The 15,786-nt window shown below is 43.9% G+C and overlaps 1 protein-coding gene across 1 annotated transcript in view; it reads left to right on the forward strand.

Annotated features, from left to right (window-relative positions):
- Nucleotides 1-1,557: 1,557 nt before the first annotated feature.
- Nucleotides 1,558-15,786, forward strand: part of LOC311158663 (netrin-4-like) — a 44,718-nt gene continuing 30,489 nt past the window's right edge. The window contains exons 1-2 of the mRNA XM_084214231.1: nt 1,558-2,113; nt 8,141-8,682. Of these exons, the coding sequence (XP_084070357.1) occupies nt 2,047-2,113; nt 8,141-8,682 (609 nt within the window). The 5' untranslated portion in view covers nt 1,558-2,046. The remainder of the gene's footprint in view (nt 2,114-8,140; nt 8,683-15,786) is intronic.

Genomic DNA, 15,786 nt, shown 5'->3' on the forward strand with positions numbered 1-15,786 from the left:
CAGTATTTTAGCTGCTTTCAAACAAAAGGCAAAGACAAAAAGGAGACAGAAAAGCTTCTAAATTTTAAAGTTTTCTATTGAGTTTTCATATTAAAAACACACACACAAAAAAAATGAAGGTTAAAGTCAGAAAATTCTACCCCAAAATCTAGCCAGATAACCCTGCCTTACATAAACATTCCCACCCCAAAGGGAAATAAATCTTTCCTTATTCTTCTTTGTTCGACCCACATTCTTCAAATCCCTCTAAGGTCTGATCCTGCACACACAGGGGCACAAGAATAACCCTGTCTGCATTTGCACTCCCATCAGACCTGCTTTCCCCATCACACCAGCAGGAGTTAATGGTGTTATACTGGTGAGAAACCTGAAGAAGGAGAGAACAAAAACGTGGGGAACTCCCACCCTGAAATAGGATGTTTTCTCGGGCCGGACGCTGTCACCCCCTGATTGCCGCACACCGGAGCGTCTCCGTGTCGCTGGGTTTGTGCCAGAGTCACCGAGCCCGGTTCAGACATTCTGCCAGCGCAGACCCGAGCCCCGGGCAGCCGCCAGTCCCCTGGCTGCCCGGCCGGTCCGGCTCCCGCCTGCGCTGTGACCCCGCAGCGGGCCGGGGCAGGTGTCATGTGCCGGCCGGGCTGGCAGAGGGTGCTGCAGGGACAGACGGACGCGGACGCGCTCCCGCCTGCGCGCACACACGGACCCGCGTCGGGAAACACGCACGCACAGCCGGCCCGGCCGCGGGAGGAGAGGATGCGGCTGGAAAACAACGCCCGCAGCTGAGCCCAGCCAGGACCAGCCCAGCCGAGAGGAGGTGCGGAACTGACCTTAAAAAAAAATGAAATTAAGGCAGGAGAAAAAAAAAAAAGCGCACATATAAAGCCCAGAAAAAAGATCACATGTTTTAATAATCCCCTTTGCAGCCAGACAGGACCAGAGAGGAGGAGAACTGAGCAGAAGTGCCCGGTTAGGACGGAGAGGTGCTAGATAGAGGCTGGAGGGAGCAGAGACAAAACTTGCAGATAACTAACCCGCCCTCGGAAGGGCAGGACCGCCCGGCCTGAGCCCTGCTGTGGCAGGAGGGAGGAAGGATTCCCCAGCCCTCTCCCATTCCCCGCTGGCACCGCAGCCCATCCCGCAGCGCAGCAGCCGCTCCCCGCCGCAGCCGCAGCCCCGCGGAGCCGCTCCGGCAGCGCCCCGGGGACTGCCCGGGCACCGGCCCCGCTGAGCTGGCGCTGCGTTTGTTTTCCACTCCCCTGGCGCTCGCTGTGTGAAGCAAATCCCTTGGAGGTAGGGGAGAAGCGGCTTCCGTGACAGCGGAGGGAGGAGGGAAATAAAACAAAATAAAACAAACCAAAATAAAAAGAGAGAAGAGCCAAGAAAGCACTTGCTTCTCATCATCTCTCAGGGACCAAAGCCAACTCTTCTTCTTATGACCCCACGCCGCAGGGAGCAGAGGCGGAGAAGGCACCGGGGGCAGCTCCTAACAAAGCAGGGTTCGGGCTGCCCGCACCCCCTCGCCGCCCCCCGGAGCAGCCTGCGGGACGTGCGACGGGCTAGGCAGGGCTGCCAGGGCCGAGCCGGGCACAGCCGAGCCGAAACTCCACCAAAAGCCAGGAGCAGAAATGAAAGTTTCGAAATAGCATCCGAAGGAGCGCCAAGGAGCGCAGCGAGCAGAGCTCCCCGCCTCGCATCGGCCCCCGATGGTGCATCCGAGGGGCTGCGCCAGAGATGTGAGCGTGTGTCCCCCGCCCGCCGCATGGAGAGGGGCGAAGGCGCTGAAACACCTCGCCATTTATTTATTTATTTATTGGAAGCAATGTATGGGTGACACCCAGAAGGCATCTGAGCCCTGAAAAAAAAAAAAACCAGACCACCTCTGGACCCAAACGAGAACAAGAAGAATGAGACAGCAGCCTTGACCCCTACACTGAGAGGGAGGTGAGCAGAAAGAAGGAAAACGCAGAAAAGCCATGCAAGAACCAAACCTGTAGATTACTGCAGGTCTTTTTTGCTTCACTGAGGATAAATATTTTACTGACAGCCATGCAGCATAAAGGCATCATGCTGATTCTGTTCTTGGAATATTTTATTTCTGGACATGGAGAAGCAGGTAAGCAAAATCAATCAATATTGCCATTCTGAAACAATTTATCCTAAATTAAGAAGGGGAAAGGGGATAGAAATCGTCTGTTTGTGAAAAATAAATTGTGTCAACATCTTTATTTTAGATTGATTTTTACAAGGAATCTGTGTTAGTCAATATATACAAATGCTTCTTATTCTCTGCAATACCCAGCTTTACAGTTCAGTGTCCTTCCAAAGACTTATCATAGGATGTACAGGTTTGTACTCCCTTAAAAGAAAGCAGTGTGTCATTTTTGAAAACAAAAGAAAAGTAAGAGAGAAAGAAAGAGATAGATGGAGTGAGATATACTGGATGTTTGTTTTGAGGATGAAACACTCCCTTCCTAGGCAGGACAAGAGTGCAATGACAACATCCTTGGAAAGCATCAGTGTAGGAATCTGAATTATTCTCTGTAAACTTAATGTTGCATAATTAAAAATCAGAGACACTGTTTAGGAAATCTTAACTGAATAGTTAACATGCAGAGGACAGGATTAAATTTGCATTAGAGAAAAATGGATTAAAACAGAAAGAGAAACTGACTAGTTGTGTGTATACATGTGGGTCTACAAATAAACATATATAGGAATGATACAGCTGTAATGGTATTTACATGGGGTTCTAAAAATACCTGGATTATGAGGAAGACAAACTCCTTAAAGGAAAGGAGGCAAAGCATTGGAATTTTGTCCTTTCTGTTGTGGTTTAATACATCTTTAGGTTCAAAAAGGATTAATTACAGGAATCAAGTCAGAAAAATTAAAAACAATTATTGATGAAAAAACAGTTCATCCTTGGTGACTTTTCCATTGAGATACTGTCTTGGAATCTCTCTTCTTGTACAGGAAAGCACTTCAGTGGTTTAAATTTCACCTGTGTGCTCAGAGTATTGGGACAGGAACAACACTCCTCATGCAGTGATTTGAAAGCAACTGAAGGGCTCAGCTGTCCTGCCAGTTCCAGTGGATTCAGCTCAGATGATTCCCTAGCCAGAACCCCTCTGATAACAGACAGCAGATTTCCATAACAGTGAGAGTTATTTTCTTAAAAACTGAACAGCTCATGAATTTACCATCCTGTTGTATGACCCAATAACTCATTTGGGGAAGAGGCTGTCAGAGCCTGACAGGAATGAGGGGAGGGAGTACCTGTGCCTTAATTCTCTTGGTGCCTCATTCTGGGCATTCCCTGCCTCCCCAGGCTAGGATGTAGGCTCCCTCCAGGATACATATGGTGACATGCAGCACAGAAAGGCTGCAGAGATCTCTTGAGAAGCTGCTGACACTCTTGCAGAAGGCAGCCTGTTAAAAACTAGCCTAAATCTGTTCTGAATTCAATTCACTAAGAGAAAATGAATCTTCAAGGAAACACAGCTCCCAGCTGTCTGGGAAAGTGAATTTGCAGGAAGGGAGTGCATTCTGTTTGGAGATAAATTCACTCAAAATAATCGTGCAGGACATAGTGGATAGCAGCAAAATAATTGGATATTGAAGGTGATGCTGCTAAGAATTCAACCTCCCTTTAAATAAGTGTTTGGTGTTTGACTAAAAGGTTGCACAAACTATCAGCCTGTGAAAGCACAAGGGTTGCCTGTAAATTTTTGATTCTTTATTTAGAGCTGAGACATATACAGAGAAGTATGTTTTTGACATATTTCATTACCCTATGGGGAGTACAAGGCACATAACATTTGTGGGGAATCCAATATTTGCCTTCTGCTGCCTCTGTGCAGAAAAGACAGTCTGGGTTGTCAAGATTGACTCCTTAGACCTTTAAACATAATGGGGGAAAAACACCCAAACAAAAAGCCAAACCCCTTGCTCATTGCTGGAGCAGTCAGCTTGGGTTTATACCATAGGATGTGACACTTGGACAATCCTTCCCCTTGTCTGATGCAGGTGGAGGGCATTATTACCCTCAAATCAACTCTGCAGTGATCTGAAACTCCTGCATAAGGGACACTTAGTGGAGCTGACAGCAGCTTGGGCTCTTGCTTCAGCCCCAGACCTCCCCATGTGAGCAGCGTCCTGGGGAGCAGCACCTGGGCCAGCTCTGATCCCAGTGGGAGCCCTGAAAAAGGAGGTGAGATGTGGCCAAAAATGGCCCCTTACACCACCAAGCTTAAATCAGCTGCAGGACCTGGTTATGAGCAGGGTTTTGTTTCATCTGTCTGAGATGATTCAGCTCATCTGCCAGTGAAGCTGCAGCCCACTGCTGGAGCCCACTGCTGCTCCAGGAAGGATGGGGACAGGCAGACTGCCCTGGGATCTTGTTCTTCTCTCCATGCCTCAAGTCATGGAGGCAGCTTGGTTTCACAGCACATCCTGAACTTCACCTCAGAGGTATTTTGACAGCAGGCTCATTAGCTCCAGTTATCAGAACTATTTTAGTGCAGAAATACACCAGGGCTCTCCTAAGGGGATGAAGACCCGACAAACTTAGTGCATCTTGGCCCCAGACAAACCAAGATTTGAACAGCTGTTGAAACCAGTGTTAAAGGGCAAAATTCTAGGTCTGACTAAGAAAAACTTGAGCAACTTAAGTCCCCAGGGTGCTTAGATTTAGAATAACATTTATAAGGTCTTGGTTTTTAAGAAAAAAGTTGAACAGATATATAACAAGTGAACATACATGTTGAAATTGCTCCATTAAACACACAGCAGAAGATACCCAAAGGTTTTGCTGCTTCTGAGATATGTGAAATTTACTGTCCTCACTCACTGCAGGAGACTTGAGCACACAAAATCATAAATCTGCATATGGAAAAGAAATAAAAAAATTCTAATTCAAATCATTCAGAAAATATTAGGCATCTTTCCAGACATGTCAGCAGGTTTTGGATGAGTTGCAGTATGACCTTTCTTCTGTTGTATCCAATGGAGGGTGAGAAAGAAATGAAGAAAAAAATAATTGAACATGTTTTTAGTTAATGTCTACAATGTTTCAGTGCCTTACAAGGCTGTGAAGTAAGAGGTCCTGTTTGAAATGGTGTCCCAGGAATATCAATAGTATGACCTCCCCTGAACTGTATGATTCCCTAATCATCAGATAACACCATTGTTGCACGTGCTGGGCATGTGCCATTGACCTGCGCTTTGTGGCACAGCTCTGAGGGAGCAGAAAACAAACAAATAAATTAATCATACCATTCATGGAGCCAAGCCACCCTCCATGGAGTAAAAGCTAATCAACCTCATAATAACATGCAGTGCCCATGCGTAATCAAACTGTTTAATTCTCTATGAATTATTCAGTGAGTCCTCCTGGCACTTGGGGTAAGTTGTGTGTTTGCCTGGCTGCTGTTTCCCTCCTGCAGCAGTCTCCCCTCGCTGTCCAGGCTCAACATTTCATGTTGTTTCCACAGAATCAGTGAGTGATGGATGGGTTGCACTATCCTTGTGGCCAAACAATGTTCTGCCAATTGATTTCTTTAAATACAAAGCTTTTAATCGACTGCAGATTTTGTTTTCCAATCTCTCTCCTTCTCTCAAACTCCCTTCTGCTAATTTGCACTTTGTTCTTCTCCAATTTTCCTAATGACACAGCAGTTCAGACAGGAACTGTTTATTGATGTTGCTGCATTAGCAGGCAGAGCAGATAAACCTTCTTGTGACTGCTCTTCAGGAGAAAATACACCCTTCTTTCTTTTCAAGGCTCAGAAAAAACCAGCTAAAATTCAATACAAAGCTAATAGTCCATTTATAGGAAATACAAAAAGCAGCCATTCCCTTTAGACAACATTTCCTTTTCTGCTTCCTCACATTCTTGTCTGCAAAGCTCCCCCTTATGCAACTTCCTTAATTTAGAACTCCAGCATCCCATTTCTTCTGTGAAAGCTTTAGTGGTGTCATCCATCAATAGAGATGGACTTTCTTTTAATTACATGTATATTTATACATAATCATCCATAATCCAATAACATTTGTAACATGGATCCATTCTTAATCAAAACTAAGTAACCTGACTCCAGGTCAGAACTAATGCTTGCTCAAAGCTCAGTTGTGAGACCAGTCCCACTAAAATTCTCTGGAGGCAAAGATGACACCTTTGTGCAGCACTGGGCAAAATCAGTTAACACTGAATCTACTTTCAATACAGAAATTGCTTTCCTTATTTCCAGCAGTTTTTACCAAGCAGTTTGGACAGGAACCTAAATGCCACCTGCAAAGCCATTCTTGAGGTGTGCACTTGCAGCTCATTCTGTCTTTGCTTACTTCTGGTGGTGCTGAGAATCACCTGCTCAGTTGAAGGTGGGGAGTACAAAACAGAACCAAGAGAGGCAAAAATCCCCATCTTCCTTCCTCTCCAGATGGGTCTGCAGCTCCTCATGTCTGTGGGGGCACAGGGAGTGGTGGTGGGACTGGGGAGGGGCACTTCCATTCCTGCGGTCTGAGGACTGTCAGGTGCTCTTGTAATCCAGGCACTGCTGCCCTCTGAGCTCTGCCAGGCTCCTGGAGCTGACTTCACTCTGATACTAAAAAATCATTGCCAGCCAACACACTTCAAATTACCTCGAAGGTGGCTTCCCCCTGTTTCTAAGAGCAGACAAGATCATTTGGGGATGATCGCCTTCCTTGCTAGCTGAAGTTTTAGACTGCCTTACAATGTTTGTAAGCTAAAATGGCACAAACCATTGGTCAAAAGGATTCATGCAATAACTATCTGGCATCCTAACCATGCAATGCAAAATGCATGAGGTGTTTTCTTAAACAGTGCTCATGTCTGTCCTTTCTTTCCTGGCCTGTGCAGAGATGTCACTGAGGAACTAAGGACAGAATCACCTCAGAAGCAAAACCGTGCAAGCTGAATGCATTTTTTCACTCTAAATTTTCCTTTTGGAAAGAGGAATGTCCATCTCATTCAGCAACATTTACAATCTGAGTACTTTCATAAGGCTGAGTTGGAAACCCCTTTCTTTGACCTAACTTGATATTTAAACTAATTTTACCTAAGGAAAAGCTGAATACAAATGGAGTAGGGAATTTAAAATTTGACCTAGAATGTTGAACTTATAGCTGACCTTTGAACTGCTCCTAGATTACCCAGGGTTTACAGCCATCCTATGTATCATTGGAAGGGTCATTTCCTGCAGGACCTAAATCCAATCATCTGACTTGTGACCTCTTGGATTAGATTTATGACCTTGCAAGGTCAGTCTTTAACTCCTTCTAGAGTGTTAAGTTGCAAATAGAGCATTGTATGTCATTAGAAATGCAGATTTCTCCAGTGCAGTAATAAGTTTTGGAATGACCTTTAATTCCAGTTCACAAGACACTACTGATTTTCAAACAACATTAAGACTTTGTAGCTATCCCTACCATTTCTTAATTTAGAAATAAGAAAACATATACATGGAAGATAACAAAAATTTGTCAGTATTTGCAAACTTGGCAAATAGAATGTAATAACCTACCTCCACATGAGGGTATTTAAACAAAAGAGACACTTGATTTTCAGCTTTGCTAAAAATTAATAACTCCACCTGATCTTATTAGAAGCAGTACAAACTCAACACCTACCTATAGAAATATAGGCTTTCTTTATGTGTTCATATGTGTAACTGTAACATGTTAGGCAGGAATCATCTCTTTTCTTATTGTATCAATAGTGTCCAGTGCAGTTTGACTTTGCTCTCTGAAAATAAAGGCATTGAAGAGATTCACTCCTTCAATATGGAGTTTTACTAGAGTGAAAGTAAAAACCACAAGATTTCTCTGGTTAACCATAAAATTCAATAGATTGGCACAATTGCATTTTGAACAGAAATCAGAGCTAAGCACCATAAGCATGAGTTTTTCTAAAGATCAGGGTTAGGCACCAAACACAAGGACTAGATTTATTGAGACACTATCCCAAAACTTTCTGTGAAGAGATGCAGCAGCTCTCCTTCAAAGGCGTCCCCTGAAAGGTCAGACCCCAGATGAGGACCCCAAACATTTGTGTTGTCACCTGGGTTACAGAGTGAGCCCCACCTGAGAAATTCCACCTGTGTTTCTTTTCCCTGCCCTTCAGATCCCCCGAGGCCGCGAGCCTTCCGCTGCAGCGGCCGCGCCTGCAACCCTCCCGTGGGAAACCTGGCCACAGGAAGGACACCAGTGACCAGCACCACGTGTGGCCAGAACAGCACAGAGCTCTACTGCTTCTACCCAGAGCAGAACCTCCTCCACCACGTCTCCCCTGGCTGTGGGCAGCCCCGCTGCGCCAAATGCAACATCAACCAGCCCGATAACTCCCACCTCCCTGCTGACATGACAGATGATTTCTTTGCAAACCCCATCTCCTGGTGGCAGTCTGCCCAAGGGGTGCACAGAGAAGAAATCAGACTGGATTTTGAAACAGAATTCTACCTGACCCACGTCATTGCTGTGTTCAAGTCACCTCGCCCAGCTGCGATGGTGTTGGAAAGATCCCAGGATTATGGGCGCACTTGGAGGCCCTACAAGTATTTCTCTGTCAACTGTACAGCTACTTTTGGGCTCCAGGATGATCTCATTGAGGAAGGCTCCATGTGCACTTCCAGGTATTCAGATGCAGTGCCCTGCACCAGAGGGGAGGTAAGCAATAATTGAGGTTTGGACTAAGTTTAATGTCAAACAGCTCAAGACTGCCAGAAAACCAGAGTGTATCTCAAAGAGATGCTGTGCATATAGATTAAGAAAGGTATCTCATCCCTAAAGGCTTTGTGCTAAGCAAATAAAGGGGAAGAATAGGAAAAATTATATATACATCAATTATAGAAATGCTTTAGCAAATTTCTTTTATGGGAGCTCACAGGATAATATGAACATTGCCTGATTTTACACTGCAGATGCCCAAAACTGAACTAGAATTCTAGCAAAGTAGATGAAGGGAAACACACATCTGTAGAGTCTGATTTATCCAAACCATTGCCACCCTAGGGTGACATGGACTGCATGATCCTTCTTAGATGATTGGCTGACTTAAATACATCATTCCTCCAAGTTCAGTGTTTTCTTGCTTTCACTTTTCTTGCTGGTGGTGACTATGGCTGATTGTACCAAGCCATAGGCTACAGAAATGAAACTGCTTGGAAGCAGAGGTGGGAGTGAGCAGGCAGGCTTCTCTATTCAGTGGTGGGAAAAGCCCTCCCTTGGTATCAATACTCTGATTTGTTTTTAAGCATACACAAAAGAGCGTTTCTTAAATAAATGTACAGTTCTGATAAGTTCCTCTGACAAGAACATTTAACTACTGATTAGAGCCTTTTTATTCATCAATCTTAAAACAGTTCAGATGGGAAAGACCATAAGCATTGGTATCATTTTACAGAGGAGACAAAGTCACAAAGCAAGATTATAAGATATTCCAATAATTACAACAGAGGCTTGAATCTTTTCATATCCTTTCACTTCCTTCTCTGTTCCTCAAAGAAGTCACAATCCTTTTGGTTTTGATGTCTGGAAGTGGTCAGCAGATTCAGACTTATCTGCAAATTAAATTTAGGTGTGAGGTGAATGGTCCAGATACGCTTCAGAAAACCCAGTGTTTCAGCAGTGCACTTCAAAATTCACATGAGAAGAAACCAAAGTACTATACCTGAGCAGGGGCACAGCAGTAGGGAGAGATGGAAATCATCTACCTGTAACAGGCTAAGAAACATCTCTGCATATCAGAAACCTGGAACAGATCATCTGACTACTAAACTGTCTTATTTCTGGAGCAGTCATTCTGCTGGTCAGTTATCATTATTCATTTCATGTCCAAGTCAAATGCATCCAAATGTCTTCTGTAGGGAGGTTACAATTTGCCACGTCAAGAATCTCAGCCAGTAATATATTTTTCCATTCTTGTGTGCCTTCCAATCAGAAATCTGGAAGTACTTTGCAAAACCTAATGATCTTCAGCACACACACAAGGCTTCTGCCATTTCACAGATGAGAAAAGAGCAGCACAGGAAGGTGAAGTGTTTTGGAAGAGAGGACAATTCTGGATGAGTTAGGGACAGAATACAGGGGCTGAGGGAAATGCCTTGGCCTTAAATAGAAAATAACCCTTCCCTCTCAAGTAGAGTATCCCCTGCACTGTGTTGACTTTCGTGCTTACTTAACCTTGGGGAATATCATTAAGACCATGTGCTGCTGCTACAACAGATCTGAGAAGTGGATGGCAGAAAATCAAATAATAAAACATTCATCCAAAGCAAGCCTTTGTCAAGTGTCAAAGTGATTCTGTCCATTTGGGTGGCAGCTACACTGAAATGAGTATGTGTGTGCTTAATCAGTCTATGGCATGGTAGGAGATGTCAGGAAACAATAGTAATAATAAGAACAGCCCTAAATTAACAGGTTACCATTGCAGATCCCAAATACTTTCATGAACATGAATTGAATCAGTGCAGAGGTCACTTCCTCCACAGAAGTGCTGAAGCTTTAAAGCAGCACACAGGAATGTGTGTGGCAACGTAATAGAGGACAAGACAAATACTGTTTCACAGCACATGAACCATAAAGGGTTGTCAAGCTCTGGACAGACTTTACAGAGACCCCTTAATCAATCCAAGAAATGTCCCTATGGCAAGGGTGCAGAAGCAGCACGTTTTCAGGTCAGCAGTATGACAGAGCAGATTCTTTTGTGAACTGAAATAAAGGGAGGCAGAGTGTAGCTATTTACAGCCATACCTGATCAGGTTTGCCTGAGTGACGCTGCTACTGTTACTGCAGGTCTCAGGGGAGCTTTGCCCACACACCTCAGAACTGCAATTTTACACCTTGTTTTGAAGATGTCACAAATGTCACCAGGGCATCCCCTCAAGCACTGACTCAAGTGACTTTGAAGGCAGCTGACTGAATCCCTACCAGGACTTTCTTCAGCGTTCTCTGCTTCTTTTTCACCTCCACTCTGACCTACCCAGTTACTGATTCTGGCTAAGCCTTGGATTGCTGAGGGGCTCACATCTCAAGCTGACAGCACGTCTGAAATGATCAAAACTGTTCCAACTTAAGTGCTAATTAATGCTCTGACATAAATGCCAGTTTTCCTTACTGAGGGGTTTGAAGTCATTTTCACCACATGAGACTCAGGTTATTCTTGGGTCCTATTCATTCTGAGAACAGACACTAATTCCTTTTTAACAGAGCACAACAGGAATAAAAAAAAATTAAACCCATGCTGGGACACACCATGAAAAAAGATTTCAGGTCAACTGGCTTCCAGAACTGAGAATGAAGGCATGAAAGGAGAAGGTGCTAGAGCTGCAGCAACCTACACACATTTGTAAACTGAGATGCATTTCATTCAGCACATTCTGGCCACCAAGACCACTGAAAGAATTTCTTCCTAAAAGCAATGTAAAAAATTTGTCAGAATAGAAAATTTTAGGAGACTAGGATGGAGCAAAAGACATTTGGATGAGTGACATGACAATGTCACAGCAGAACACAAGTTAAAGCATATCCCTTGTCTGTGGTAGATTACCCCTTATTTTTCACCTCTGACAGGGTCACATATCTCCATTCCATCTCAGATAAGATACACTGAGACAGAAGGCATTGGGGAACAACACCTCATATAGAAATGCAGGACAATTACTCTCTAATACATCTTCTCCAGTTTCTTTTACTCAAGCATTTGTTAAATCCCTTACTCCTGTTCAGATCCACAGAACTCTAGTAGAGAGAATCTACCTATCTGAAATCAGAGGATCCTCATCCTTAATTCATGAACTAAAACCAACACCACATTTTCAAGGTCTGTTCATCACCTGTAAGTCCACCTACAGGGAATACTGGCATGGAGTCTTGTGAATCAATTGAGACCTTTTTTGCCCACTTGTCCATCCATCTGTTCTTCTAACTTGAAAACACTGTACTATATAGTCATGGAGCCTAAAATGAACCTCCAGGTCAGCTAACATAAATCAAAACTTTGGCCTAAACAAAAGGAGAAATTAAGACAGCATTGCATCAGGCATCAATGTGAGTTGCAGTTCAAATATCATGTGGGGGAAAAGGGACTGAAATGTTTGAACCTGCATCCTGACAGCACGTACACTCGAGGATCTGAGAGATTAAGAGCGCATTTCTAATAAACTGGAATATCAGGAAATTAAAACAAATGTTCTCCTCCATTGAATGTGATGTTTGCATGAAAGGAAGACATTAGCATGCAAAGTGGGGTGGAACACTGACCTGCTCATAACCACCAGGCCCAGAAGGAGACCCTTCCCCTACTGGGTCTAGCTAGTGGAAGGGAGTTCTGAATCAAAGGCTGGTTCATTTATGTGAGTGTCTGTGTGACAGATGACACCAATGAAGTGTGATATAATAAACCCATTACTGGAATTCACTGGGGGCTGGAAGAATTGTGTATGCCTGAATTAAGGAACTGGTTTCTATGGCAACATGTTAAGTGTGCCTTGCACAGGAGACCTGTTCATTCTCCGTTTTGTATCCTGTGGTGACCTCTTTAGGGACAGAAGTCCCCAGCAGTGCCTTTTGTCAAAGATGAGTGGACCCTCTGTAGCTAAAAGACATTTAATCACTCTCCTAAACACACTCCCCTTGGTGATGCCAGACCAGGACAGGTTGTGACGGGTACAGCTCTGTCTGCTTCAAAAGCCACCAGGCTGTTCAGAGAGAAGCCAGAGTCAACCCTGTGAAAGGTCTTTTCTTCTGCACCCACACTGAAGCTCTGCTGCCTTTCTCCACCCACGGGGACCTCCTGAGCAATAGCTGTGGCACAGGGGGACCACTTGCACCCAAGCACCAAACCAGGCCAGGGAAAGGCTCTGTGTGGGATGTGTGGATCCTGTTCCAAGCACCTACATTTTCGTTTCTCAAGCTTCTCTTTTACTGTATTCATGCCAAACCTTTTGATAAACAAAGAAGTATTCCCTGTGTGCGCACACACACCCACACCCCTCATTAAATAGCAACATCAATAATTCAAGAGGTCACCACTGAGGCTTCAGTGGCTTCTTAGAGTTCTGATCTCATATGGCAGTGGGGTCACTGGAAAGAAACCTGCTCAGCACATCACAAGGTTGAATTCCCAATAGCTAAGATTCAAAGACTAGTGTTTGAATTGATTCAAAGTCTTGCACTTCAATTATCCAACAGTCACCAGGACTGGCCTCTGAAAGTTGCATGACGCTCAGGTTATTCCAACTTCCAGCTGGCTTATTCCAACTTCCATCTAGAGAGGATTCCAGGAAGGATTAGTCACTAGTGTAGGTAAGTGCCTGACTGGGACGACTAGGGCAGTCTGTTCAGCTTTTTGTTTAACTTGAGCTGCAGAGCAGACAGAATGCAGAGGCAAGCTGAGAGGAAGCAGTTAACAGCATCAGTGTAAACAAGCTGATAGCACTGCCAGGCCCTGCTTCCCTGGAGGAAGAATTAAGGGGCTCAAGGATTTGCCTCTGAAGGGAATTTGAACTGACTGAGACTAGCCCAGCAATCCCATCCCTGGCAAGTGAACTTGAGGAGGGCACCAAGTGTCCTACCCTGACCTGGTTTGTAATGAACCATTTCAGAAATATTGGGAACATTATAAATCAGACAGAAAGACACAGCAGTGGGTTTTTTAGCATTGCTTCTGCATTTTCTGAACATACAAGGCAGCAGATATGAACTTACTTTTCTTCTCACCTTTCTTTATAAAACCTTAGTGGAGCTGCAGCCATTGTTGTTTTTTTTTTAATCTAGGTTTCAAGTGTGAAAAAAATGTTGCCTAAAATGCTATGAAATGTAGTAATTTATTGTTGTAATTTTCAAACTCCAGGCAAAAGAGCACTTAAACATTTGCTCTACAGTTGTCCACACATCACTGTCACAGTGAGATTATACATTTAGCCAAGTCTGTTCATGTGTGAGATTTCAGCCAAGACCTAGAGATATAAATGGCTCCACTTACAAGAAATGGATGCTCTCCCATGAGATCACAGCCTGGTTGACATGGGTTGACACTGATGGTGATGGGGTGTTTTAACTTTCCCTGACAATCCAGCAAACAGTGAAATGAATTTCCCTGTTCTCAGTCCAGTTCCCAGTCAGGCTGTTGCATCACAGAACTCCTTGTGCCACCCTTTGCCATTTCAGAGCAAGCCCCATCCCTCGTAATGGAAAAGGACACTGCGTTTTGTGGGAGCATGGAAGTGTTCTCACATCTCTTCACAAGGGGCTGCTCCATAGAAAGGAAGCAGTTTTGCCCATTCCCTGTATACAGACTGAAAGCTGAAGGTTTTTCTGTCAAATAATCTAGATTTTGTGTTCCAACTGCATTACCTGTCTCATAGAGGGTACTGCTTCTCCTACAACCCTTGCCTTTCTGCATGATGTACATCTGCAGATAACCTGAACCTACAGAATACAATTTGTTTGAGGAATAGAAAAAGTCTGCATGGCTCTTTGCTTTGCCTAACTTCAATTATGTCATAATCATATTAGCTGCCGTGCCTAAATATTAATATTAAAATGCCACATCAGCTGGATTACTGGAATAACCTCAAAGCAAATGCAAACTGAAGGCACATCAATCCTTTCTGATTTGGAGAATATAGAATGGATTTAGGATGCCCCTGTCTTGGTGGTAGCTGAGTTTACCCAGATCAAAGAAATTATAAAAATCAAAAGCACAATTATTTCTTTAAGCTACCATATTCCATACTGGTTTCTAAGCTTGGTTCTCTGGAAGGACAGAAAAGCAGCAGATCTTGACTAAAAAACACCATTCCATGAGTTGTCAGAATAGACCTTCTGGGAGAAGAGTTAGATTTTCTCTGTGCTCCAAACACTAAATCAGAAAAAAGACTACTGTATCATAAGATAGAAGTCCATGAAATAAAACAGAGGATATATGTCACTGAGTAGGAAAAATTCTGAGACAATTGCTTACTGTTCCTTTAAGAACAAAATCAACTCTCATGAAAATCTCTTAATGAAGAGGATTTAGGAGTGATGAGAGTTTTTATTGCAGCTTCCTTCTGATGGACCCAATATAAGCACACAGACATTTCTCACCTCATTAACCTGAGTGTGTGCAACATGAGGAACACAGCTTAAGGATGATTTGTAATATCAAATTCTTGCTCTGCATCAGGGTCCTCTTTTACAAGAGGCCATGCATTGGCACTGCCCTCCATTTATGATTCATATTCCTTGACCTTAGGCTATGAGTTTGCAAGGGGGAACATTTGTTGTGTCCACATCTCTTCTGACTAATACTGGCTGGAAGATCAGGTTAAGAAAACAGAATTAGATGCATCAGGAATGGAGAAGCAAAACCTATGGCAAGAAATCAAAAATCTGAGACACTGTCTCCGAAATGAAGATGATCTCTTGATTGTTGATAAAACAATGTGAGGCAGAGCCAACTTGTATACAGCAAAACCAGTCACCTAACAGTGGCTGCCTTTTAGCTTTGCACACTTACAGCATTTTCCAGACTTCCTTGCTCTGAGGAAGGTCAGGAGAGGACAGGGACCATCTTTTTGAGGTGCAGCTGACTGACTTTTGAGAATGAGAATGACAAATATGCGCTGGATGGCAGATATGCAGATAAGCATGAACGCCCTACTCAGCATTCAGCTCCAGTGCCAGCTCCTGGTTATAAGAGAAACTCGTGACCTAGGATGGATTTCCACCAAGGGTTAAATTACAGAGGTGCTGCACACCTTCAGCTTCCACCCAGTTCAATGGAAA

Source organism: Fringilla coelebs (assembly GCF_963513975.1).
Source record: "Fringilla coelebs genome assembly, chromosome: 13".
Lineage (NCBI taxonomy): Eukaryota > Metazoa > Chordata > Aves > Passeriformes > Fringillidae > Fringilla > Fringilla coelebs.